The sequence below is a fragment of the Tribolium castaneum genome, chromosome 2 (assembly GCF_031307605.1).
Source record: "Tribolium castaneum strain GA2 chromosome 2, icTriCast1.1, whole genome shotgun sequence".
Classification (NCBI taxonomy): Eukaryota; Metazoa; Arthropoda; class Insecta; order Coleoptera; family Tenebrionidae; genus Tribolium; species Tribolium castaneum.
The window spans coordinates 13935363-13958926 of NC_087395.1; the positions used below are offsets into that span (position 1 = coordinate 13935363).

General features: G+C 38.7%; 8 protein-coding genes across 10 annotated transcripts; all 8 read left to right on the forward strand.

Moving 5' to 3' along the window:
* The first annotated feature begins 13 nt into the window (after nucleotides 1–13).
* LOC660953 (UDP-glycosyltransferase UGT5-like) lies at nucleotides 14–1778 on the forward strand. The gene is made up of 4 exons (XM_015983290.2): nucleotides 14–256; nucleotides 302–1099; nucleotides 1146–1365; nucleotides 1417–1778. The coding sequence occupies exons 1-4, from the start codon at nucleotides 28–30 to the stop codon at nucleotides 1709–1711; spliced, it is 1542 nt and encodes a 513-aa protein (XP_015838776.1). The 5' UTR covers nucleotides 14–27; the 3' UTR covers nucleotides 1712–1778.
* A 638-nt stretch (nucleotides 1779–2416) lies between these two features.
* LOC661008 (UDP-glycosyltransferase UGT5-like) lies at nucleotides 2417–4185 on the forward strand. Its single transcript, XM_015983354.2, has 4 exons — nucleotides 2417–2708; nucleotides 2757–3554; nucleotides 3605–3824; nucleotides 3872–4185. The coding sequence occupies exons 1-4, from the start codon at nucleotides 2423–2425 to the stop codon at nucleotides 4152–4154; spliced, it is 1587 nt and encodes a 528-aa protein (XP_015838840.2). The 5' UTR covers nucleotides 2417–2422; the 3' UTR covers nucleotides 4155–4185.
* A 225-nt stretch (nucleotides 4186–4410) lies between these two features.
* On the forward strand, nucleotides 4411–6297 carry LOC661068 (UDP-glycosyltransferase UGT5-like). 2 transcript variants are annotated; one of them, XM_008199363.3, is made up of 5 exons: nucleotides 4602–4704; nucleotides 4758–4803; nucleotides 4862–5662; nucleotides 5712–5931; nucleotides 5980–6297. In XM_008199363.3, exons 2-5 carry the CDS (start codon nucleotides 4794–4796, stop codon nucleotides 6248–6250), a joined length of 1302 nt encoding a protein of 433 aa, XP_008197585.2. In that variant the 5' UTR covers nucleotides 4602–4704; nucleotides 4758–4793; the 3' UTR covers nucleotides 6251–6297. The 2 variants fall into 2 exon arrangements, with proteins under 2 accessions (XP_972349.3, XP_008197585.2); XM_967256.5 differs by lacking the exon at nucleotides 4758–4803 and having other exon boundaries at nucleotides 4411–4704.
* Nucleotides 6298–6330: 33 nt separating this feature from the next.
* On the forward strand, nucleotides 6331–8265 carry LOC661117 (UDP-glycosyltransferase UGT5-like). The gene is made up of 4 exons (XM_008199362.3): nucleotides 6331–6674; nucleotides 6833–7633; nucleotides 7683–7902; nucleotides 7951–8265. Exons 1-4 carry the CDS (start codon nucleotides 6440–6442, stop codon nucleotides 8228–8230), a joined length of 1536 nt encoding a protein of 511 aa, XP_008197584.2. The 5' UTR covers nucleotides 6331–6439; the 3' UTR covers nucleotides 8231–8265.
* A 170-nt stretch (nucleotides 8266–8435) lies between these two features.
* On the forward strand, nucleotides 8436–10210 carry LOC661172 (UDP-glycosyltransferase UGT5-like). Its single transcript, XM_967351.4, has 4 exons — nucleotides 8436–8720; nucleotides 8767–9567; nucleotides 9617–9836; nucleotides 9886–10210. The coding sequence occupies exons 1-4, from the start codon at nucleotides 8483–8485 to the stop codon at nucleotides 10172–10174; spliced, it is 1548 nt and encodes a 515-aa protein (XP_972444.2). The 5' UTR covers nucleotides 8436–8482; the 3' UTR covers nucleotides 10175–10210.
* A 6470-nt stretch (nucleotides 10211–16680) lies between these two features.
* Nucleotides 16681–18423, forward strand: LOC661228 (UDP-glucosyltransferase 2). Its single transcript, XM_967403.4, has 3 exons — nucleotides 16681–17007; nucleotides 17060–18068; nucleotides 18120–18423. Exons 1-3 carry the CDS (start codon nucleotides 16770–16772, stop codon nucleotides 18406–18408), a joined length of 1536 nt encoding a protein of 511 aa, XP_972496.2. The 5' UTR covers nucleotides 16681–16769; the 3' UTR covers nucleotides 18409–18423.
* Nucleotides 18424–18782: 359 nt separating this feature from the next.
* On the forward strand, nucleotides 18783–20462 carry LOC100142151 (UDP-glucosyltransferase 2). Of its 2 annotated transcripts, XM_015983371.2 has the most exons (3): nucleotides 18783–19041; nucleotides 19092–20097; nucleotides 20147–20462. In XM_015983371.2, exons 1-3 carry the CDS (start codon nucleotides 18924–18926, stop codon nucleotides 20424–20426), a joined length of 1404 nt encoding a protein of 467 aa, XP_015838857.2. In that variant the 5' UTR covers nucleotides 18783–18923; the 3' UTR covers nucleotides 20427–20462. The 2 variants fall into 2 exon arrangements, with proteins under 2 accessions (XP_015838857.2, XP_064210958.1); XM_064354888.1 differs by having other exon boundaries at nucleotides 19092–20317.
* A 71-nt stretch (nucleotides 20463–20533) lies between these two features.
* LOC100141953 (UDP-glucosyltransferase 2-like) lies at nucleotides 20534–22454 on the forward strand. Its single transcript, XM_064354887.1, has 2 exons — nucleotides 20534–20889; nucleotides 20945–22454. Exons 1-2 carry the CDS (start codon nucleotides 20661–20663, stop codon nucleotides 22306–22308), a joined length of 1593 nt encoding a protein of 530 aa, XP_064210957.1. The 5' UTR covers nucleotides 20534–20660; the 3' UTR covers nucleotides 22309–22454.
* Nucleotides 22455–23564: the final 1110 nt, after the last annotated feature.

Here is a 23564-nt window from a genome sequence, read left to right on the forward strand (position 1 = left end):
TCGTTTTGGTTTATTTCTTTCGTTAGGATGAAGTTGCAGTTCGTATTCTTGTTATGTGTGTCGGGGATACACAGCGCCAACATTTTAATGATCCAACCGTTTCCCTCATACAATTTTTTCAACTTAATTTTTCGTTTGGTTAAGGAGCTAGCTGACCGACAACACCAGGTTACGTTCATTTCGCAGTTTCCTAACAATGACTTGGAAAAAAATTATGAATTTATATTCGTGCAAGAATCATTCGATCAAATGAAAGGTTTAGAACCGATTAATTTTTTAAGTTTTATTTATAGACTCGTAGGATTTTGGAAAAAACTTGTCGACTTTAAAAATAAGGGCACTATTGAGAGAACATTGAATGATTTTGACCGGGGGCTTAAACAAACCGAGGCTGTGTTAAAAAATTGTGAAGTACAAAGATTGTTAAACTCTGCGCGACATTACGATTTGGTGATTGTTGAGCACAGTTTCAACGAAGCTGCTATTGGGATGGGGTACCACTTTAATGCCCCAGTGGTCGTGCTGGCTCCCTCTGGACTCAATTTCCGATTTTACCATCTCGTTGGAGCTCCGGCTCCTTCGTCCTACGTGTTGGATGCTTTCAGTGTCCAAACCCAACTCGACACGTTCTGGGACAGGCTGAACAATTTTATCATGAGCAATTTTTTGGAATTTCTAAGAACAACAATGCATTTGCCCAAACAAAACCAGTTATTTCAAAAATATTTTAAAACTGAAGTTGATCTAGACACGATCATGTACAATGTCAGCCTTATGTTAAGCAATAGTCATAGTACTGTCTACAATGCCGTGCCATATGTTCCTGCAGTGATAAACATCGGTGGTTATCACGTGAAATCACCAAACGGACTTCCTGAAAATCTGAAAAATTACCTCGATAATGCCAGAAATGGTGTCATTTTATTTTCAATGGGATCGAGTATGAAGAGCAAAGACATGGATCCGAAAATACACAAACTGTTCATTAACGTCTTCTCAAAACTTAAGGAAGACGTTGTTTGGAAATTTGAAAGTGATTTAGAGAATATTCCCAAAAATGTGAAAACATTTCAGTGGCTACCACAGCAGGATGTTTTAGGTAAAGCTGGGTTTTGCTAAATTATTATTATTATTAAAATCTTAAGCACATCCCAATGTTCGGGCATTTATAACACATGGAGGCCTTTCAAGCTTAATCGAAGCTGTTTATTTTGGAGTTCCGGTAGTAGGTCTGCCGTCTTTCGCCGACCAAGAAAGCAATATGGCCGTGGCTGTGACAAGGGGGTATGGTATAAGAGTCGACATGAAAGACATAACAGAAGATAATTTATATAAAGCCTTACAAGAAATACTAAATGAACCAAAGTAAGAACGAATAAAAATAAAAAACAAGTAACAGAATATTTAACACCATAGGTACAAACAAAATGCTATAAAAATGTCAAAACTGATGCACGATCAACCCATGAAACCCATTGATTCCGCTATTTACTGGATAGAATATATAATTCGTCACCGAGGAGCTCCATATCTTAGGTCGCCTGGTCTCGACCTTGCGTGGTACCAAAGGGAAATGGTTGACATAATCTTTTTCCTAATGGTGGTTGCTGCTGTGCTTTTTATTACGATTTTTATTGTCATTCGAAACTTATTTCAGTTAGTATACAAACAAAAATTAATAATTGTAAAGAAGGACAAGAAAAGAAATTAATTTAAAAACATCACAAAAAATCTCGATGTATTTAATCTAATTTTTGCAATAGATTTGAGAAAAATAACTTTAACTCTAATAAGAAAGAACTGTTCCCAATTTTTCCCCAAACAAGTTTTTAAAGTTTGAAAAATAACTAACCACAAGAGCAGTATTTCATGCTTCATTTAATTCACTTCTTTTTTTCATATTTTTAAGTAAAATGAAGTCACTAAGTAGTACATCAACAGTACGGAAAGTAAGATGTAATTCAGTAAAGACACCATCCTGGTCTTCTGTAATAAAAATATGATATTCTTTCCTTCAGTCTCATTAGTACCAAAATTCCTTGCTGACAAAAACATAAGCAGTACATGGTTCTCTCCTGCTAAGAAAAAATCATCAGAATCTCTCTAGACGCTAGGAACATTTCAATTTTAAAATGATTCAAAATATTTTCCCTTTAGTCAAATTTGTTCTGGCATTTAATAACAAAAAATCGTGGTCTTTGTCTTTAGCTAAGAAGCTACGTAGATTTCTCTCGAACTTGCCTTCCCATTGCCAATATTTTTTGCATAACTACATTGAAAAATATGACAATGAACTTCAGCAACAGTAAAAAATATTGAAAAGTAGTTTCAAAAAGTTTTACGTAAAATAAGTTGGGAAAATTGGTGTGAATTTGCATTTACGGCCCATCAAGCCAGTAATAATCATGATTATAGTACTAAAATGGTTGTTATTAAAATTTTACGCCAAGGTGGTTTTAACAAGTTTTCACTGGCCAAAATGAAGCTACAATTGCTGTTTCTGTGCTGCGTGTCTGGAATACATTGTGCAAAAATTTTGATGATTTTCCCGTTTCCTTCATTTAATTTCTACAATTTAATGTTCCGCCTAGTTAAGGAATTGGCAAATCACAACCATAAAGTCACATTTGTGTCACCTTTTGCGAACAACGACTCGGAGATAAACTATGAATTTATCTTCGTAGGAGATTTAACGGAACGAATGAAAAGTTTGCAATCATTACAAAGGATAATAGTCTCTAATTAATTACTTATAGAAGTTAGGATTGAACATCTTAGTTTAATGAAGAAAGGAACCATTGGGAGAACATTGTACGATTTTAGTCTAGGGCTTGAGATGACTGAACTTATGCTAAAAAGCAAGCAAGTACAAAATTTGTTGAATTCGAGTCGGCGGTACGATGTGGTAATCATAGAGCAATATTTCAACGAAGCTATTATCGGAATGGGGCACCATTTCAACGCCCCTGTTATCATTTTGTCTCCAGTCAGACTTGGTTTCCGAAGTAACCACTTAATTGGAGCCCCTGCCCCATCATCATATGTCTTAGATACACACAGTCTGGAAACCAAACTTGACACTTTTTGGGACAAGTTACATAATTTCCTCGTGAGAAATTTTTTGGAACTGGTGAGATCAACGATTTATCTATCGAAACAAAACCAGTTGTTCAAAAAGTATTTCAAAACTGAAGTTAATCTAGACCAAGTAATGTATAATGTCAGTCTTGTGCTCAGTAACAGTCATAGTACCATTCATGACGCTGTTCCACATTTGCCTGCAGTTAAAAATATAGGTGGTTATCACGTCGAAACACCAAACAAGTTACCTGAAGACCTGAAAAATTACCTCAATACTGCGAAAAACGGAGTTATCTTGGTTTCGATGGGTTCAGGCTTGAGGAGTAAAGACTTGGATCCCAAAATGCACAAATTATTCATTAATGTTTTTTCGAAACTTAAACAAAACGTTATTTGGAAATTTGAAACCGAGTTGAAAAACACTCCCAAAAACCTTAAAACGTTTCAGTGGCTGCCTCAGCAGGATGTGTTGGGTGAATGTTCAATTTTGTGAAGTTGACTATACTATTATTATCACTTCTAGCACACCCAAATATCCGAGCTTTTATAACACACGGAGGTGTCTCAAGCTTAATTGAAGCGGTTTATTTTGGAGTGCCTGTAGTTGGAATTCCTTGTTTTGCCGACCAAGAAAACAATTTGGAAACTGCTGCCAAAAGGGGATATGCCGTTAAGGTTCTTATAAAAAACATAACTGAAGACAATTTGCATGAGGCCTTACAGAAAGTTCTAAATGAACCGAAGTAAGTAATGTAACGTCTTAAAAAAATAAAATTTTTAATTATCATAGGTATAAACAAAACGCTTTAAAAATGTCAAGACTAATGCATGACCAACCCATGAAACCCATCGATTCTGCGATTTATTGGATAGAGTATGTAATTCGTCATCGAGGGGCTCCATACCTTAGATCAGCAAGTCTTGACCTGAAGTGGTACCAGAGGGAAATGGTCGACATTATTTCTTTTATTCTAGTCTTAGTTTATGTAATTTTTTTAATTATTCGAAAATTGTGTGCTCTAATATGTAAAAAGAAACTAAAAACAGTAATATCAGATAAAAAAAACAAGTAGGTAATAAAACCGTCAATATCATACCAAATAATTCCGCTCCTTCTTATTATCATTATTTTATTATTTACTTTATAGATAATTAAGCAATAAAACTTTCCCCTATCAGCAACCTAAGATAAAAGTGAGTTCCAAAATAAAATCAATTTTACAAGTCCGTATCTCTCATGACTGGAGAATGGATTCAAGTAAACATTAAATAACGTTATCAAAATTTTTATATCAATGGATTTAACGCCTTTAGCCTTGATTCTTTATCTATTTAAACTAGACCATTAAACTCAACTTCGTAGCTTGAATCGATCGACCAAGTTAGCAACAATGTACCTTAAAACACTAGTATTTTGTGCACTTTTAAGCCTTTGCAATGGCTACAAAATACTGGCTGTTTTTCCAACACCATTTCACAGCCATTGCACTTTAGCCTCCAAACTTGTAACAGAATTAGCTAAGAGGGGCCATGAAGTCACTTACCTCAGCCCGTTTCCCAAAAAAACCCAAACTAAAAACTTGAGAGAAATTTCTTTGGAAAGTATCATTCCGGTAATCAATGGTAAGTACCAAAATTAAGCATAAATTGTTTACAAATAACACTTCTCATTTTAGCTGATTAGTAACTAACTCCAAAATTAACAGTCTTGCATGAATCGAGGTATTTAATATTGAAATTAAAGTTCGGTTAAGCCTGATTTCCAATATTTTATTTGCAGAACGGAAAAAACAGTTACTCTCATTAAATGACCACAGTGTTTTCCACACTGTGCACTTTCTTACGAATATGGGTTACGCGGTAACGGAAGAGTTCTATCGGAACGAGAATGTGCAAAAATTGTTAAAGTCGCAAGAACACTTCGATCTGATAATATTGGCACAATTTGTAAATGAAGGTTTGGTTGGGCTTGCCCATCACTTCAACGCCCCTTTTGTCCTAATGTCTTCAATGCCCCTTTTCGCTTGGAGCAAATTTTTTCTAACCCATCCGGCACCATCGTCATATGTCCCAAATTTGTTGACTCCATACTCAGGTCATATGAATTTTTGGCAACGCCTCTGTAACAGTATTTACGACGTTTATTCGATACTCTACCACCAGTGGGTCATTTTGCCAAAACATAACCAAGTGATCAAAAAACATATACGGGGTGAGCCAGACGTACACAATCTCCTTAACAATGCTAGTCTTCTGTTGGTCAATTCGCACGTCAGTGCAAATGAACCCACAGTTCAAATACCAAATGTGGTCGAAATGGGTGGCATGCATTTAGAAGAACCCAAAAAACTGCCGGAGGATCTCCAGAAATTTCTGGACGGTTCCAAAGATGGTGTTATAGTGTTTTCCATGGGTTCGAATTTGAAAAGTTCGGACTTGCCACGGGACAAAAGAGATGCAATTCTTCGGGCGTTTTCGAAATTGAAGCAAAATGTTTTGTGGAAATGGGAAGAGGAGGAACTTCCAGGACAACCAAAAAATGTCAAGTTGATGAAATGGATGCCACAAACGGACATTTTGGGTACTGCACTCTTATAAACTTGCCGAAAGTAATAAGTAAATATTTTAAGCTCATCCAAATGTCAAAGCTTTCGTCACCCATGGCGGACTACTAAGTACCATGGAAAGTATCTACCGTGGGGTACCAACAATTGGAATACCCATTTTCTCGGACCAGAAAACCAACATGGAAATTGCGGTTTCGTACGGTTATGCCCTTCTGCTACCTTTACAAGAACTGACCGAAGAAAAATTATCCTCAGCTTTAGATGAAATTTTAAGCAATCCTAAGTACGTTATTCAAAAGTACTACAATTTTATTGGTGATGGTTCTTCCAGGTATAGAGAAAATGTCTTAAAGCGATCGAAAATAATGAAAGATCGCCCGATTAAGCCGCTGGATAACGCCATCTATTGGATTGAATACGTTATCCGCCACCAAGGAGCCCCCCATCTTAGGTACCCCGGAATGGACTTGAACTGGTTTCAAAGAAATCTGCTGGATGTTGGCGCTTTTGCCACAATTGCGCTTTTGCTTATTTTGGCTTTAATTCGTTTAATTGTGAAACTAATTTTTAACAAAAAGGTGACCAAAGAAAAAATTAACTAATTCATTATTTTAATTTGAAATAAATAAAGAAAGAGATATCGCCTAGACTTTAGCTTGTTATCTGTCCAGTACTCGTAAATCGTTCCAATTTGTTACAAGCACTTTTCAATAGAACACGTGGCCTTGATGCCACTTCATAAATTCAGTCGATGATGTAATCAGCTGCAGTCTGTTGTGAGCTATTTAAACATGTTCATACGGATATTGTTTCTATTTTGCCTTCTTTTATGTGCTTCCGAAAGTTACAAAATTTTAGCAATCTTTCCTACACCATCCCACAGTCACCACACCTTAGCCTCCAAACTTGTAAAAGAATTGGCGAAAAGGAAACATGAAGTGACTTTTGTTAGTCCATTCCCTCAAAAGGAAACCGTGGAAAATTTGAAGGAAATTAGTGTAGAGGAAATAATACCAATATTTAACCGTAAGTCGTTATTTTCTAGAGAAAAACCATTGAAAACTCCTCTCCTTTTAGAATTGTTCCTTTTTTTAAATTCAATATTTTAAATTTTCGAGTGGTAAGTACGAAAAAACTGATTAATGCATTAGCAGAGTTATCTAATGTTTTGCTTTTATTTTCAGAACAAAAGAAGCATTTATTTAAACTCAACGAGCTGACAATTTTCGAGAATGTGATCTTTGTGAACAACATTGGGCTTCTTGTAACGGAAGAGTTACTCCGAAATGAGAAGATACAAAAATTGTTAGAGTCAAACGAACATTTCGATCTAATAATTCTGCCCCAGTTTATAAATGAGGGCTTGTTGGCCATCGGCCACCACTTCAAAGCACCGGTGGTACTTCTGTCATCCATGCCCCTTTTCTCATGGAGCAGTTTTCTCCTCGGACACCCAACTTCCTCATCTTATGTTCCAAACATCCAGACACATTACACAGGGCATATGAACTTTTGGCAACGACTTTGCAACAGCATTTACGACGCTTATTCCATCCTTTACCACCAATGGGTCGTACTACCAAAGCACAGACGGCTGGTAAAGAAATACGTACCAGGACAGCCCGACTTGTACGATTTCCTCAACAATGCCAGTTTAGTGCTAGTCAACTCGCACGTCAGTTCGTATGATGCCACAATTCAAGTACCAAATGTTGTGGAAATTGGTGGTTTTCACCTCGAAGAGGCGAAAAAACTACCGGAGGATCTCCAAAAATATTTGGATGGTTCCAAGGAGGGAGTTGTGATATTTTCAATGGGGACACTATTGAAAAGTTCGAGCATGCCAAAGGAGAAATTGCAAGCACTGGTCCAGGCATTTTCCAAACTGAAACAACAAGTTTTGTGGAAATGGGACAGTGAAGAAATGGAAGGAAAGCCGAGAAATGTCAAATTGGTCAAGTGGTTGCCACAGTCCGATGTTTTAGGTACTGTCATTCCTTACTTTTGGTACTTTCACAAAAATAATAATTTTAGCCCATCCTAACGTAAAAGTGTTTATCACCCATGGTGGCCTTTTAAGTACCATGGAAAGCATATACCACGGGGTACCAACATTAGGAATTCCGGTTTTTACCGACCAGAAAGCAAATATTGAATTTGCAGTGGAGGCAGGGTCTGGCATTGCCGTTCCCTATCCAGAATTATCGGAAGAAAAATTATCTCAGGCCCTGGATCAAATTATAAATAATCCAAGGTAGAAGTACATAAAATTTTGCAAGTTACAGATTTTAATTGTTTTCAGCTACAAGACAAACGCCTTGAAGCGGTCGAAAATAATGAAGGATCGACCCATACACCCATTGGATTATGCCATTTACTGGATAGAGTATGTCGCCCGACATGAAGGGGCACCACATCTTAGGTACCCTGGAATGGGCTTGGCTTGGTACCAACGCTATTTAATCGATGTCGCATTTTTCGTGGGGTTAGCACTAGGATCAGTTTTTATTATTACCAAACAATTGTTAAAATTGTTCATGGGGACGCAAAATAAACAAAAAAAGAAGACGAAAAAGAATTGAAATTTGTTTGTTAATAAAGATAATTTTATCCTTGATTTATTGTTTGATTTATTAACCCAAATTTTGGATTTCTTCTGGGCATAAAAGGCCCAGGCTTTAAGCCAATAACCTTTGTTGCCATCCTGCTACTACACGAACATGTTATTAGTTGATTCATTGTTTGCCACGCTTATCTTCTGATTGGCTCGTTCTTGATATGGCATAATCAGTCGACGTTTGTGAGATCTCAGTCACTTGAAACTTTCCGACAAGATGCATCTGTTAAAACTTTTCGGGTTTTTGAGCTTATTTTTTTACAGTTGTGAGTGTTACAAATTTTTAGCTCTCTTCCAAACGTCCACTAAAAGTCACTACATACTCGCCTCAAAACTGTTCAAAGAGATTGCAAAGAAGGGACACGAAGTTACGTTTATTACCCCGTTTGAGGAACAAACGCCTACAAAAAATCTAAATGTTGTGCCGGTCAAAACCTTGCAAACATTTTTCTGCAGTAAGTGTGCGCGAGAATTGTGATTAATGCTTAAAAAAATATTTAGCACGTCGAAACTCGATGTTTGAATTCGAGAGTGCAAATCCGCTGGAGAAAGCCAAATTTCTTTTCGAGATAAGTTACAACTTTACCGAGCACTTAATCCAGAGCACGGAGGTCCAGACTTTGCTAAAATCGGACGAAAAATTCGACGGCGTGATTATTTATCAATACCTGAATGAGGCCCTTCTCGGAGTCGCTCACCATTTCAAAGCGCCGGTGATTCTATTCTCTTCAATGCCACTCTACGCCCCTGAAAGTTTCCTCCTGTCGCACCCCAATCCTCCCTCTTATGTCCCCAACATCCTGGTTGAGTACACCGGTCGTATGAATTTCTGGCAACGGCTGAGGAACACTTTCTACGACACGTCGATGATCGCGTATTACCTGTGGAATTACCTGCCGAAACACCGGGAACTCGTCCGAAAATATGTGCCAGGAGGGCCAGACCTCTACGATTTCGTTAACAACGCTAGTCTTATTTTAATCAATTCGCACGTCAGTGCTAACGAGGCCGTTCCTTTGGTCCCAAACGCGGTCGAAATCGGGGGCTACCACATCGAAGAACCCAAAGCGCTACCTCAGGACTTGCAAAAATTCTTAGACGACTCCAAAAACGGTGTCATACTTTTTTCGATGGGCTCGATTGTGCAAAGTACGCACTTTCCCGAAGAGAAACGCAGGGAGCTTTTTAAAACTTTCGCCAAATTGAAGGAAAATGTTTTGTGGAAATGGGAAGGAGACGATTTTCCCGGATTGCCGAAGAATGTTAAAGTGATGAAGTGGATCCCGCAATCGGACGTCCTCGGTTTGTGTCATTATCACAACTAATTATGAAATTTATCGAATTTTTTTAGCCCACCCTAACGTCCGAGCTTTTATCAGCCATGGAGGTTTGTTGAGTACCATGGAAAGTGTGTACCATGCTGTCCCAATTGTGGGAATTCCCGTAATGGCAGACCAGAAAATGAACATAGAGCTGGCCGTTTCGTACGGTTATGCTGTCGCAGTCCCTTATCCGGAATTAAGAGAGGAAACTTTGACGAAAGCTCTGGATAAAGTATTAAACGATCCGACGTAAAAGTCAACTTTTGTTTTGTAATTTTTGCTAAAATTATTTCTGTAGGTACCGCAATAACATTAAAAAAAGATCACTTATAATGAAAGATCGGCCGATTAAACCTTTGGATAACGCTCTTTACTGGATTGAATACGTTATCCGGCACGAGGGCGCGCCACATCTCAGATACCCCGGAATGGATTTAACGTGGTATCAAAGAAATCTGCTCGATGTTGCGGGATTTGTTCTTCTTGTGATATTTTCTCTAGTCTTTGTTATTGTAAATATATGCAAATTATTGTTTAGGGGAAAATCCAAAGCCAAAGTCGTTAGCAAAAAGAAGAAAAATAACTAATTGTGTACAAATATCAATAAAGGATTGGAAACGAAATGCTCTTTGATTCCTTAAATCTGGACCCAAAGAGAGCGCTTTGTTTGGATGAAGAGATCTATTTAAAGAGATTTCTGTAAGCGCTTCCGTCGAATCAAAAATATTTTTTTATTAAATATGTGTTTTAAATAATAACATCAAACCGTATATTGTTAAGTGAAGGGGGCGCTGTTGGTGAAGTTGGCGGGAAATGATGACGCGTGAGGCGCGTACGGGCAACGCCTAGTTAGTTGGAAGGACACTGTGGAAGTGTCAATGTCGTTGTTGAATCTAATTTGCTAATAAATTAGTTTTTGGGTGAATTCCGAGTTTCATTTACAGAGCAGCGGTAGGATATTGCTCAAATAATCGTTTCCGATAGAGAGTGGTGAATTGTGGTGATTTTGTGAGGAATTTGTGGGTCGCCAAGGCAAGGGCCAAAAATTGAAGTTTTGGGAATCTGTACCGTTTCATTCGTAACAAAATTGTGTTTTACGATTTGAAATTGAACAAATCAATCGGGTGCTAGCCGAATTTATCTGGTTTTTCTGATTTCTGACGAGTTCTAGGAGTTACGCAACCACACGCTGTCAATTTTCATTTGGGTGTGGCTCAAAAGGCGCGAAAAGTTTTCTGGTGAGATTTTCGCAATGGGGCGTCACAGGTACCGAGGAAATGTGGACTCGGACGACTCGGACTCAAGTGACGATGAGCCACGGCCGAAAAGGTCCGCGCCTGGGGTCTCCACTACAGTAAATTCACCCCCAGTTTCGGCCGAGTCCGCTAGAATCGCGAGACTTGAGCAACTTGTGGAAAACTTGAATCGACGTTTGCTAAACCGCAATTTTGAGCACACATCAGGACAAGTTGGCATTAAAAGTGACCTGATTCCTGAATTCGCTCCAGGAAACCCCAATTTTAGTACCACTAAGTGGTTGCATAAAATTGACCAGTTGGCTCTCGTGAACGGTTGGGACGAACGTACAACGATTTATGGCATGATAAGTCGACTCAAGGGGTTGGCCAAGGAGTGGTACGACAATCTCGATCCCTCAGCATACGACCGGAGCTGGGATGAATGGAAACGTTTGTTACAAGCCACCTTCCCCGATCACCACGATTATGCTTCCACACTTCGTAAGCTAGTGAATAGGGTGAAGGAAGACGGCTTGTGACATAACAGGAACGAATGCAGTCTCTTATTGATGGAATCACTGATGTGACTCTCAGAAATGGGGCTAGAGCAGGGCGTTACGTTACACCCGAAAGCTTGTACGCTGAGTATTTGTCGACTCTGAGATCCGAAGGTGACAAGCGGGATACGCTCGCAAAGCAGGCGCCTCGGGAAAGGAGGAGGTTCCTTCCAAGTCGAGTCGAAGCACAAAAACTGTATTCGTCAGTTCGGTGTTACAATTGTCGTAATCGAGGACATGTTGCAACAAAGTGCCCGAAACCAAGAATTGAGTGCAAGAAATGTGGTCGCATTGGACATGTGGATGCTGAGTGCCGACGTGGTAACGTAGTAAAAGAAAACATGTCTAAGCAGGCACTAACGACAAGTGTAGCTGACGCAAGTAATAATAAGAATTATTACATAGACATTAAGGTCAATGGTAAGCCGACGCGAGCTTACATTGACTCAGGAGCTGAACCGGTCCTTGTCAAGCAAAGTGTTGCTAGAGAATTGGGACTGATGTGGCAGCCAAGTTTACATTTGATTCGTGGTTATGGCCAGGGAATCACCAAAGTGCATGGGGAAGTCGAAGTAGAGCTAGAAGTGGATCTTGTCAAGGCAAACGTAAAAGCTTTGATCGTCGAAGACAGTGCACAACGTGTGCCTGTCATAGTGGGACAGACCTTCCTGAATGCGGGTGCTAATACGATTATAGCAAATGAGGAAGCTGTGAGAGTAGTTGACGGAAACAACGAATCGATCCAAGCATTTCTAGGCCAACTTCCGACACGAAAAGTTGCACTTTGGGCGGAAGAGGAAACAGTGATCCCTCCTCAATCCATTGGTTGCATACGAATCAAGGCAAACGACGATGGGTGGAAAGGAGCTTATTACGTTGAAGGGTGTCAACGTCCGAGACCAGGGTTCGAACACGTTGTTCATCGGTGTGTCACATGTGATGGAGGCCTAGTGACCGTTCGCAATCTATCGCACCAAGATCTGGTCTATCGAAAGGCGCAAATCGTTGCGAGAGCTGAGCCTTGCGAGCAGGAAAGGACAGCTACGACGGTGAGTGTGTTTTCTGTGGGGAAGGTTGAGGTAAAGAGTTTTCAACGGTGGGAACTTCTTACACAAGTCAATAAGAATCTAGACCCGGCTCAGTTCGAGCAATTGTTACAACTCGTTAACGAATTTCGAGATTGTTTTGCACGAAATGTAGCGGAAATAGGTGCCACAACTGCGGCAGAAATGAAGCTAACTTTGACTGATGATAAACCTGTAATTTATCGTCCTTATCGGTTATCGCATCACGAAAGAAGAATTGTTCGAGATATAGTAAATGACTTGTTAGGTAGCGGAGTCATACGAGAATCAGACTCGCCATATTCGAGTCCCATACTGTTGGTGCGGAAGAAAGATGGGCAACACCGTATGTGTGTTGATTATCGGCAATTAAATTCGAAAACAATCAAAGATCGCTTCCCGTTACCACGAGTAGACGAACATTTGGATAAACTAAACGGTGCAAAGTTTTTCACCACACTAGATCTCGCGAGTGGGTACTTTCAGATCCCAATGGCCACCGAATCGATTCCAAAGACAGCATTTGTTACGCCTGATGGGCATTGCGAGTTTGTCCGCATGCCTTTTGGTCTAGCCAACGCTCCGGCAGTGTTTCAGCGAGCTATGAATAAGGTGTTGGGTCCATTACGGTTTCAGACCGCTTTTTGTTACATAGATGATCTTCTGATACCTTCCAAAGACTTTGAAACAGGTCTTAACAATTTACAAACGGTGTTTCAATTGCTTCGACAGTTCGGATTGACTCTAAAGCTGAGTAAATATTGCTTCTTTGGAAGTCAAATAGAGTATTTAGGGCATGAGATCAGTGCGGAAGGCATTAAGCCAGGCGAGACAAAAATCAAAGCGGTGACAGCTTTTCCCAAACCAACAGACGTACACAAACTTAGGCAATTCTTAGGTTTGTGTGGGTACTTTCGAAAGTACGTGAAAGATTACGCAACAATAGCAAGTAGTTTGACGAGTCTCCTAAAGAAAGGCAGTGCATTTGTTTGGGAAGAAGCACAAGAGCGGGCTTTTCAGACTTTAAAAGACATCTTGACGAGCAGACCAGTTCTTGCAATTTACGACGCGGAAGCTGAAACGGAGTTACACACTGACGCTTCTAAAGTTGGAATTGGTGGCATTCTGTTGCAACGACAAGGTGATGGATCTTTGCGTCCAGTTATGTTTTTCAGCCGACAGACGACCAAAGAGGAACAAAGGTACCACTCGTACGAGCTAGAAACGCTAGCGGTGGTCTGTTCTCTCAAACATTATCGAGTATACTTGTTGGGGCTTCAATTCAAGGTGATCACAGACTGTAATGCTTTACGAACAACCCTTACCAAGAGAGATTTGATTCCACGAATTGGGAGATGGTGGTTGTTGACTTCTGAGTTCGACTTTACTGTAGAATACAGACCTGGCAGTAAAATGAGTCACGTTGACGCTTTGAGTAGAAATCCGGTATTAGATCCTTCGGAGCCTTCAGTGGAAGTCTTGCATATTAATGTTAACGATGATGATTGGATTTTAGCTGTTCAAATGAAGGATGCGAGATGCGCATTGTTGAAGGAAATATTGGAAAAATCACCGACGAACGCTGAAGAGCGTGCCATTCACAAAGAGTATAAACTAAAAGATGGTCGAGTATTCAAACAGACTGAGTCAGGATTAAAATGGGTCGTACCAAAGCGGTAAGACGCCAGATTTTATTAGCACACCACGATGGAATTGGCCATTTATCGAATGAGAAAACTTTGGCATCTGTGTCGAAATCTTATTGGTTTCCTTCAATGCGGAGGTATGTTCATAAATATATTTCTAGCTGCTTGGAGTGTCTCTACAATAAGGAAGCCGGAGGAAAGCAGCCAGGATTTTTGAATCCCATACCTAAGAATTCGCAACCATTTGACACATTGCACATGGATCATTTGGGACCATTTGTAAAGAGCAAATCACATAATTCTTATCTTTTAGCTATTATCGATGCATTTACTAAATTTGTCTTTCTCAGGGCCGTGCCTAATACTAAGGTGGGCCCTGTTTTATCATTTTTAGCTTCTCTTACAGGAATGTTTGGTGTACCTAAACGTATAATAGCCGATCGTGGGGCTTGTTTTTCTAGCAAAAAGTTTAAGACACATTGTACCGATTTAAACGTTAAATTAGTACTAACCGCGACTGCCACACCACGGGCTAATGGCCAGGTGGAGCGATTAAATCGTACGATTTTATCTCAGCTTGCTGCTAGCTCGAGAGAAGAAGAGAAATGGGATGACTTTGTGAGTAGAATTAGTTGGGCTATTAATTCTACGCCGAATTCGACTACGGGCAAAAGTCCATACGAATTGTTGTTGGGGTATACACCTCGACATGCTAATGACTCAATCCTCACCAACGTGGTGACAGAGGGTGTTCATGATGGTGATTTGCCACGGACACGAGCAGACGTTGCTCAGCGTGTCGAAAAGGAACAGCAGAAGCAAAAAGAGCGTTATGACAAGCGACGCTGTGCCCCAAAGAGATTTAATGCAGGTGATCTCGTGTTGGTACGCACCACGCGAGCTTCAAACGAGGGCAAAAGTCGGAAGCTGTTACCTAAATATTCGGGACCGTACCGAATTCAGAAAGTGCTCGACTACGATAGGTATGTCGTGACGGACATGCCGGGGGCGACGCGTTCCCAAAAACGATATGAGGGTGTTCACTCAGTGGACAAATTGAGACATTACGTTGTCGCCACGACGAGTGGAGACGAAACAATAGGCGATGTCAGTGACGAATGACTGAGTTCGCTGTGAAGCTGAGTGAAGTTCAACGTGAACTCACGATTTTGGGCCCAAATGTTGTTTTTAAGCGCTTTACGTTGAAACTCATGAGTTAATGATTTGTTGTTGTTGTTATTGTTCTTGTTCTTGTTATTGTTCTTCTACTTATTCTTGAGGTTACTGATCTTGTTGGTGTTGGTGTTCTTATTGTTGTTGTTGTTGGTGTTCTTATTGTTGTTGTTGTTGGTGTTCTTATTGTTGTTCTTAATTAATTCTCAACGTGAGAAACACGATTATGGTTATTTTCAGATTCATTCTCAACGTGAGAAACACGATTATGATTATTTTCAGATTCATTCTCAACGTGAGAAACACGATTATGATTATTTTCAGGTTGTTTATAAATAGTTCTTAAGTGGGACTCGGGCTGTAGATGTATACTACGGCTCGGATACATGGTATTGGTTAATTACTTGTTTTAGAAACACCGATGGTTCCCCGAGGACGTGGAACACGGAAGCGTGGCCGACTGTTAAGTGAAGGGGGCGCTGTTGGTGAAGTTGGCGGGAAATGATGACGCGTGAGGCGCGTACGGGCAACGCCTAGTTAGTTGGAAGGACACTGTGGAAGTGTCAATGTCGTTGTTGAATCTAATTTGCTAATAAATTAGTTTTTGGGTGAATTCCGAGTTTCATTTACAATATTTTCTATTATTTTAAAGAAGTTTTCCTCACCTTTCCCCGTACTCAAGTCTAGGTGTTTCCAAATAAACTACACTTTTTTGAATTTTATTGCCTTTTGAACCTCTTCCTTTAATAATAAAGCATTTGTGAATTAAAATAAAAAGAGTTAAATTACCCTTAAATTTTTTCAAATTTCGAGAGAATTTGAAGAGAGAAGATTCCAACGATTTTTACAAACCGATTATTGCATTTTCTGTTTGACAATGCAAATTAGTTGAATCCTGAATTGGTTTTAATTTATTTTTGTAAATAAACCCTCAGACGTGGTGTTACTAAGTTACTTCAATCATTCACAGTATTGTGGCAACATTTTCTTTGTACACAATTAAGTTTTACAACAGATAATGGTGTTTAAGATAAGCAACCCTCACAATAAGATGTGCACAATAAGCTTGCCTGAGTGATTAGCTTGAAGGGTCCGCTATTTGAAGTAATCAGAATAAAAATTTAATGGTGTACAAAGAAAACGTTGCTACAATATATTCTTTATTATTTTGTAACACCTAAAACTTTGTTGTTTCTATTATTTATTTTAGTTTCTTTAAATCATTTCATAGCAAATTTTTTAATCAATATTAATGCGCTGCACAAAAGGAAAATTTCTAATGTCACTCTAAATAAACGATGCTTAAAAGTTATCTGGTGCAAAGTATATTCATGCCTACAGTGGTATTAATACTGCTAATACCATTATGAAATGACATAGCACAATTCTATTGCTGGAGGCTATCTAATTATCTCTAGGCCGGTGTCAACAAACCTATCTCGTCCTTGATGAGCGTTAAATTAGCGTAGAAGTAAAATGAAAGTTAGTTTAGGAAGGAAGTGAGATGAAACCAGTGTTGTTTGTTTTCGGTACAAATTTATTGTTCTCCATCGCACAATGTGCACGAATTTTGGGCGTTTTTCCCGCCCCTGGATACAGCCAGTTCATTTTAGCGGAAGTATTAATGAAAGAAATTGCCAATCGAGGACACGAAGTTACTGTAATTAGTCCATACAAGCCCCACAATGCACCTCCTAATTATAAAACGATTGAAACGAGTGACGTGATAGAAAACAGTGATGGTAACCTTGTTGAATACTAAAAAGACAAGCGCTAATAATAGATCGGTTTCAGGGTTGGATTTGTATGAACTTGACAACGAATCGCTGTTTAAAAATATTTTGACGACTTACGAATTCGGGAATATTATAACTGAGTTTACATTAAAAAATAAGGAAGTACAAAAGTTGTTACACTCGGATGAGAGTTTTGATTTGGTGATTGTGGAGCAATTTTTCAACGATGCAATGAAAGGCTTCGCGAGGCATTTTAACGCACCTTTGGTCTTATTCAGTTCGATGGGTTTGACCGAATGGAACAAGGAGTACATGGGAATTCCGGCCCTGCCATCAATTAATGCGATTTCTTACACCAGTTACACCAACCGAATGAATTTTTTCGAAAGAATTCGCAATTTGATCGGCACTATTTTCGACTATTGTTACCGCAAGTGGGTTTTTTACCCAATTCAGAGAGAATACTTGAGTAGATATTTCCCAAACTCCATAGATTTTGACGAAATAATAAACAATGCAAGCCTAATGTTACTAAACTCACATTTTACGACCTCCGAAAATGTCCTTTTGCCCTACAACATGATCGAAATTGGGGGCTTCCACGTCAGTCAAAACCCACTAAGTAAGGACATACAAAAAATTTTGGACGAAGCCACCGATGGGGCGATTTTATTTAGTTTGGGCTCAAATTTGCAAAGTTCGGATTTGACACCTAAGATATTAAACGCAATTTTGTCAGTTTTTGGACAACTGAAACAAAAAGTCCTCTGGAAATTCGAAAAGGACTTACCAGAGAAACCCAGCAATGTTTTCATATCTAAGTGGCTGAAGCAAGCTGATATTTTAGCCCACCCTAACATACAATTATTCATAACCCACGGTGGTATGTTGAGCACCACTGAAGCCATATTTAATGGTGTTCCAATTCTTGGAATACCTGTTTTCGCTGACCAGAAAATGAATACAGCGCGAGCGAAACGTGCAGGATTTGCTAACGTGATGTCTTTGAAGGACTTAACAGAAGAGACGTTTTTGTCCTTAATTAACGAAACTATTAACGAGCCTAAGTAAGTAATACCTACCTGACTTATTCAGTAATGAAATAATTGTTTTTGCAGATATTCAGAAAATGCAAGAAAAATGTCCAACTTGATGAGAGATCGGGTCGTAAGGCCGCTAGATCTAGCAATGTATTGGGTAGAATATGCAATTCGCAATAAAGGCGTTCGCTTTGAAACACCCGTTTTGAAAATGTACTGGTTTCAAGTATACATGCTCGATATTTTATGTTTTGTAATATTTAATTTATTAGTAATTTATTTGTCAGTAAAGTATTTATGCAGCTTTACGTTACCAAAAAAATGTAAAAGAAATAGCAAAGTGAACGATAGAAAAAAACGTCAATAAAATTATTTGCCTGTTTTTGTAGCTCTATAATTTTATTCCTACACATCCGTAATATTTCTCGAACCCAAAGCTTTCACATTCACTTGTGAAATAACTTCACTCTTTCCATCCTAAAATGTTCAAAATTTATTTGAACTTTTCCCAGCTCCTAAAATACACGACTTAGCATTTTATTTGTAAACCCAAAATTTGCACATACGTATTTTTGATACGTTTTCGTGTTTTATAGCTTTTTTATAGTTTGTTTATTGCCTAGATTTATAATGTATAACGCAAAATTTATGAAATGACGGAATACGGAATATTTATCTATATAATTATCCCTAATGCGATATTAACAGACCTGACATGAACAGAGCAAAACTAAAGTGAAGGTTATTATACAAAAAATTAAGATAAGAACAGTTCTCTTTATTCTCCAAACAACTGTGTTGTTTTCCGCCACGACATGTGCCAGAATTTTGGGGGTTTTCCCCGCTTCTGGCTACAGCCAGTTCATTTTGGCTGAAGCCCTAATGAAAGAAATTGCCAGTAGAGGACATGAAGTTACTATAATTAGTCCATATAGACCTAAGCCTGCGTTTTTTAACTACACAACTATACAGACGAGTGATGTACTACACAGCGATGATGGTAGGTAACTCCTTTCAATTAAAAAAAATGCAAATAATATATTGTTTAAGGGTTTGATTTGTTTGAACTTGACAACGAATCATTGTTCAAAAATATCCTGACGACTTATGAATACGGAAATCTTTTAACCGAATTTACTCTCAAAGACAAGGGAGTCCAAAAACTGTTACACTCGAACGAAAGTTTTGATTTGGTGATAGTGGAACAATTTTTTACTGATGCCTTGAAGGGTTTTGCCACACACTTCAATGCCCCTTTGGTGCTTTTCAGTTCAGTTGGTTTAACAGAATGGAACAAACACTACATGGGAAACCCCGTTCTTCCCTCGACTAACACAATCGTTTACACCGGTTATACCAACCAAATGAATTTTTTCCAAAGAATTCGGAACTTGGCCGGCACCATTTTCGACTATTGTTACCGCACGTGGGTGTTTTACCCAATTCAGAGAAAATACGCGGAAAAATATTTCCCAAAACCCGTAAATTTTGATGGAATCATCAACAATGCAAGTCTAATGTTGCTCAACTCACACTTTACGACGTCCGAAAATGTGCTTTTGCCCTACAACATGATCGAAATTGGGGGATTTCACGTCACTCAAAACCGCCTAAATAATGATACGCAAAAACTGTTAGACGAAGCCACAGATGGAGCAATTTTGTTTAGTCTAGGAACGAACTTGAAAAGCTGTGATTTGGCACCAACTACTTTACGGACAATTTTGAATGTTTTTGGTCGACTCAGACAAAGAGTTTTATGGAAATTTGAAAAAGACTTGGCAGAGAAACCCAAAAATGTGTTTATATCAAAGTGGTTAGAGCAAGCTGATATTTTAGCTCACCCCAACGTACGGTTGTTCATCACTCATGGTGGTATATTAAGTGTGACCGAAGCAATATTTAATGGTGTTCCAATGGTCGGAATACCGGTCTTTGTGGACCAAAAAATGAACATGGCAAGGGCGAAACATGCAGGAATTGCGAATGTCATTTCTTTGAAGGACTTAACAGAGAAGTTTTTTTCAATGATAAATGGAACTATTAATGACCCCACGTAAAATTATGTATGATTTTATTTCATAATAATTACATTTTAATTTTAGATACTCTAAAAATGTAAGAAAAATGTCAAAATTGATGAAAGATCGGGTGGTGAGACCGCTAGATCTGGCAGTGTATTGGATAGAATACGCAATTCGTCATAAAGGTGTTCGTTTTGAAACACCTGTTTCGAAGATGTACTGGTTCCAAGTATACATGCTTGATATTTTATGTTTTGTGATGTTTAATTTATTAATTACGTATTTGTTGATAAAAGGTTTGTGTACTTACTTGGGAAAAGAAAACTCCAGAGTAATAAATGATAATAAAAAGAAACAATAATAACATACTTGTAGTTTCAATATTATATAAAAATTCCAACAAAACCTAGCGTAAACTTCTCTCATCTTTAAAATTTTAGTAGACAACTATTCTCAACAATAAATACAATACAACCATTTCAGATGCCACGAACTTGATCGAGTTTGGCCCCAGCTGATTATGTGATAAGTCGTGATAACAGCTAGTGTTGTATAAAAATTCGTAACGCTTTCACTAAGCAGCACGTACAGCAGCATGTTTTTGTTTTTGGTGCTATTTATAATCACTGACTTTGCAAAATGTGCAAGAATTTTAGCAATATTTCCGGCCCCAGGCTACAGTCAGTTCATTTTAGGAGAAAAACTAATGGTCGAGTTGTCACAAAACGGCCACAATGTGACTGTTATAGGCCCATATGAGCCAAAAACACCTATCGAAAATTACACGACAATATCTACCTCGGGAATATTACAACAATACGAAAGCAAGCATTATAAGCTAAAGAACGTAGATTAATTAACAAAAATTAACACTTTTAGGTGTCAATTGGTTCCAATTTGAGAGCCTCACCTTTGTTACAAGTATCATGGGAAGTCACAAGTCTGGGCTAAAAATAACAGAATACACTCTCGCAAACCCAAAAGTGCAAGAACTGCTACAATCAGGCGTTAATTTTGATTTAGTAATAGTTGAGCAATTCTTCTGTGAAGCTTTGTTCGGTTTTGCCAAACATTTTAACGCTCCTTTGGTCGTATTCAGTTCGATTGGTCCTTCAGAATGGAACAACAATCAAATGGGCAATCCACACTTACCATCTTACATGCCCATGACCAAACTTACGTACAACTCTCAAATGAACTTTTACCAAAGAATAAAAAACACAGCGGCATTTCTGTTTGATGCGACGTACAAACGCTACGTCACTTACCCAATTCACGACAAACTCCTAAAAAAATATTTCCCAAAGTCAATGGACCTGGAAGATGTTTTGTACAACGCTAGTCTCATGTTACTTAACTCCCACTATAGTATTACCGAACCCTTTCCCCTTGTTCCCGGAATGGTCGAAATCGGAGGCTTTCATGTTTCAAACTCTGAAGCGTTACCGAAAAAGTTAGAAACGTTTCTGGACGGCGCTAAAGACGGGGCCATTTATTTTAGTATGGGGACAAACATAAAGTCTTCCAACTTAAACCCAAATCTTATTCAAGACATAGTGGACATGTTTTCTCAACTGAAACTGAAAGTTTTATGGAAGTTTGATAAGACAATACCAAAACTACCGCCAAATGTTCTTGTAGAGAAATGGTTTCCGCAAAATGCAATTTTGGGTCACGTTAATACTAAATTATTCATCAGCCACTGTGGGTTGTTAAGCACCACAGAGTCGGTTTATTTCGGAGTTCCAATGATTGCAATCCCGGTATTTGGTGACCAAAAAATGAACGCAGCCAAAGCGGAACATTTTGGATTTGCTTTAACAATCCCTTACCCGCTACTAAGTGGAGAAACTTTAAGGCAAGGCATCAGTGAAGTTTTAAGTGACTCAAAATATGTGGAAAATGTGAAACTGAGGTCGAGACTTTACCACGATCGGCCTGTGAAACCCTTAGATTTGGCAATGTTTTGGATAGACTTTACAATTAGGAATAAAAATGGGACCACTTTAAGATTTGCAGGAATTGAGCTCAAATGGTACCAATTGTATTTGCTCGATATAACAGCATTTTGTGTGTTAATTATCATTGCCATGGCCATTGTCGGTAAATATGTGATAAGGAAGTTTAATTGGAAGAGGTCATGCTCTACTTTGTGTTTTTGTTATTTTTTTTTTTTCACTTTGAAGGCTTCAAACCAGGATGAAGCTTTTCTTAGCAATATTCCAAGTGATTTTTGTGTGTAATGCAAAAGGGGCCAAAATTCTGGGCGTATTTCCTACGCCTGTGCGCAGTCATCATATACTGGGCCATTCTTTATTGAGCGCTCTTGCCGAAAAAGGACATGAAGTAACGTTAATTAGCCCTTATGAAGAAAAAAATGGGCCAGGAAATAAAAATTACAAGCATATATCTCTCACAGGATTCGACCGTAAGCCCATTTATATCAATCTGAAGGACTCAGCTTTTGATATTTTTCTTAAACTGCCGTTGATAAAAATGATAAAATTTGAATTGGCTGAAGACACTCTGAATCACACTAATGTCCAACTGTTGATGGACTCGGATGAAACGTTTGATGTTGTGATAGTAGAGGAATTCACCGAAGAAGCTCTCAAAGCACTTGCGGTACATTTTAAAGCACATCTGGTGGTTTTGAGTACCGTTTGTTCAAATCCATCGGTTGAGACATCAGTGGGTAATCCACAGCCTTTCTCTTACGTTCCTTACCACTTATCAAGCTATTCCAAGTCTATGACTTTTCATGAAAGAGTTGTTAACACCTTACTTCACATTTATGACCAGTTACTAAACCATTTCTACATATATCCTAAACATGAACAAGTGATCAAAAAATATCTACCAAACGCTCCGCCTCTAAAAAGTATTATTTACAATTCCTCTATCGTATTGGTAAACTCTCATCTCAGTCTAAACCAACCTCTGCCACGTGTGCCCAACATGATAGATATCGGAGGTTTCCACATTAAAGCGCCTCAAAAACTACCACAAGACCTAGAAGAGTTTTTAGACAGTGCGAAAGATGGAGCGATTTATTTCAGTTTAGGCACGTTTCTGCAAAGCTCCAAATTACCAGCTGAGAAACGCAACATATTCCTTAAAGTTTTCTCGAAATTGAAGGAAAAAGTTTTGTGGAAATGGGAGGACGATACTCTACCAGGACGACCACCAAATGTGAAAGTGGCCAAGTGGTTGCCCCAGCAAGATATTCTAGCGCACCCAAATGTAAAACTTTTCATAACCCATGCTGGTATCTTAAGCACCACTGAAGCAATCTACAGTGGGAAACCACTACTGGCAATACCCGTGTTTGGTGACCAGAAAACCAATGCGCAGAATATTCACAGCAACGGTTTTGGCTTGTTTTTGCCATACAATAATATAAGCGAAGACGATTTGACGGTAAAATTAAACGAATTGTTGAAAAATCCGAAGTAAAATGGTAAACTTATTGGATTTATTTTACTCGTAAATATTTTTA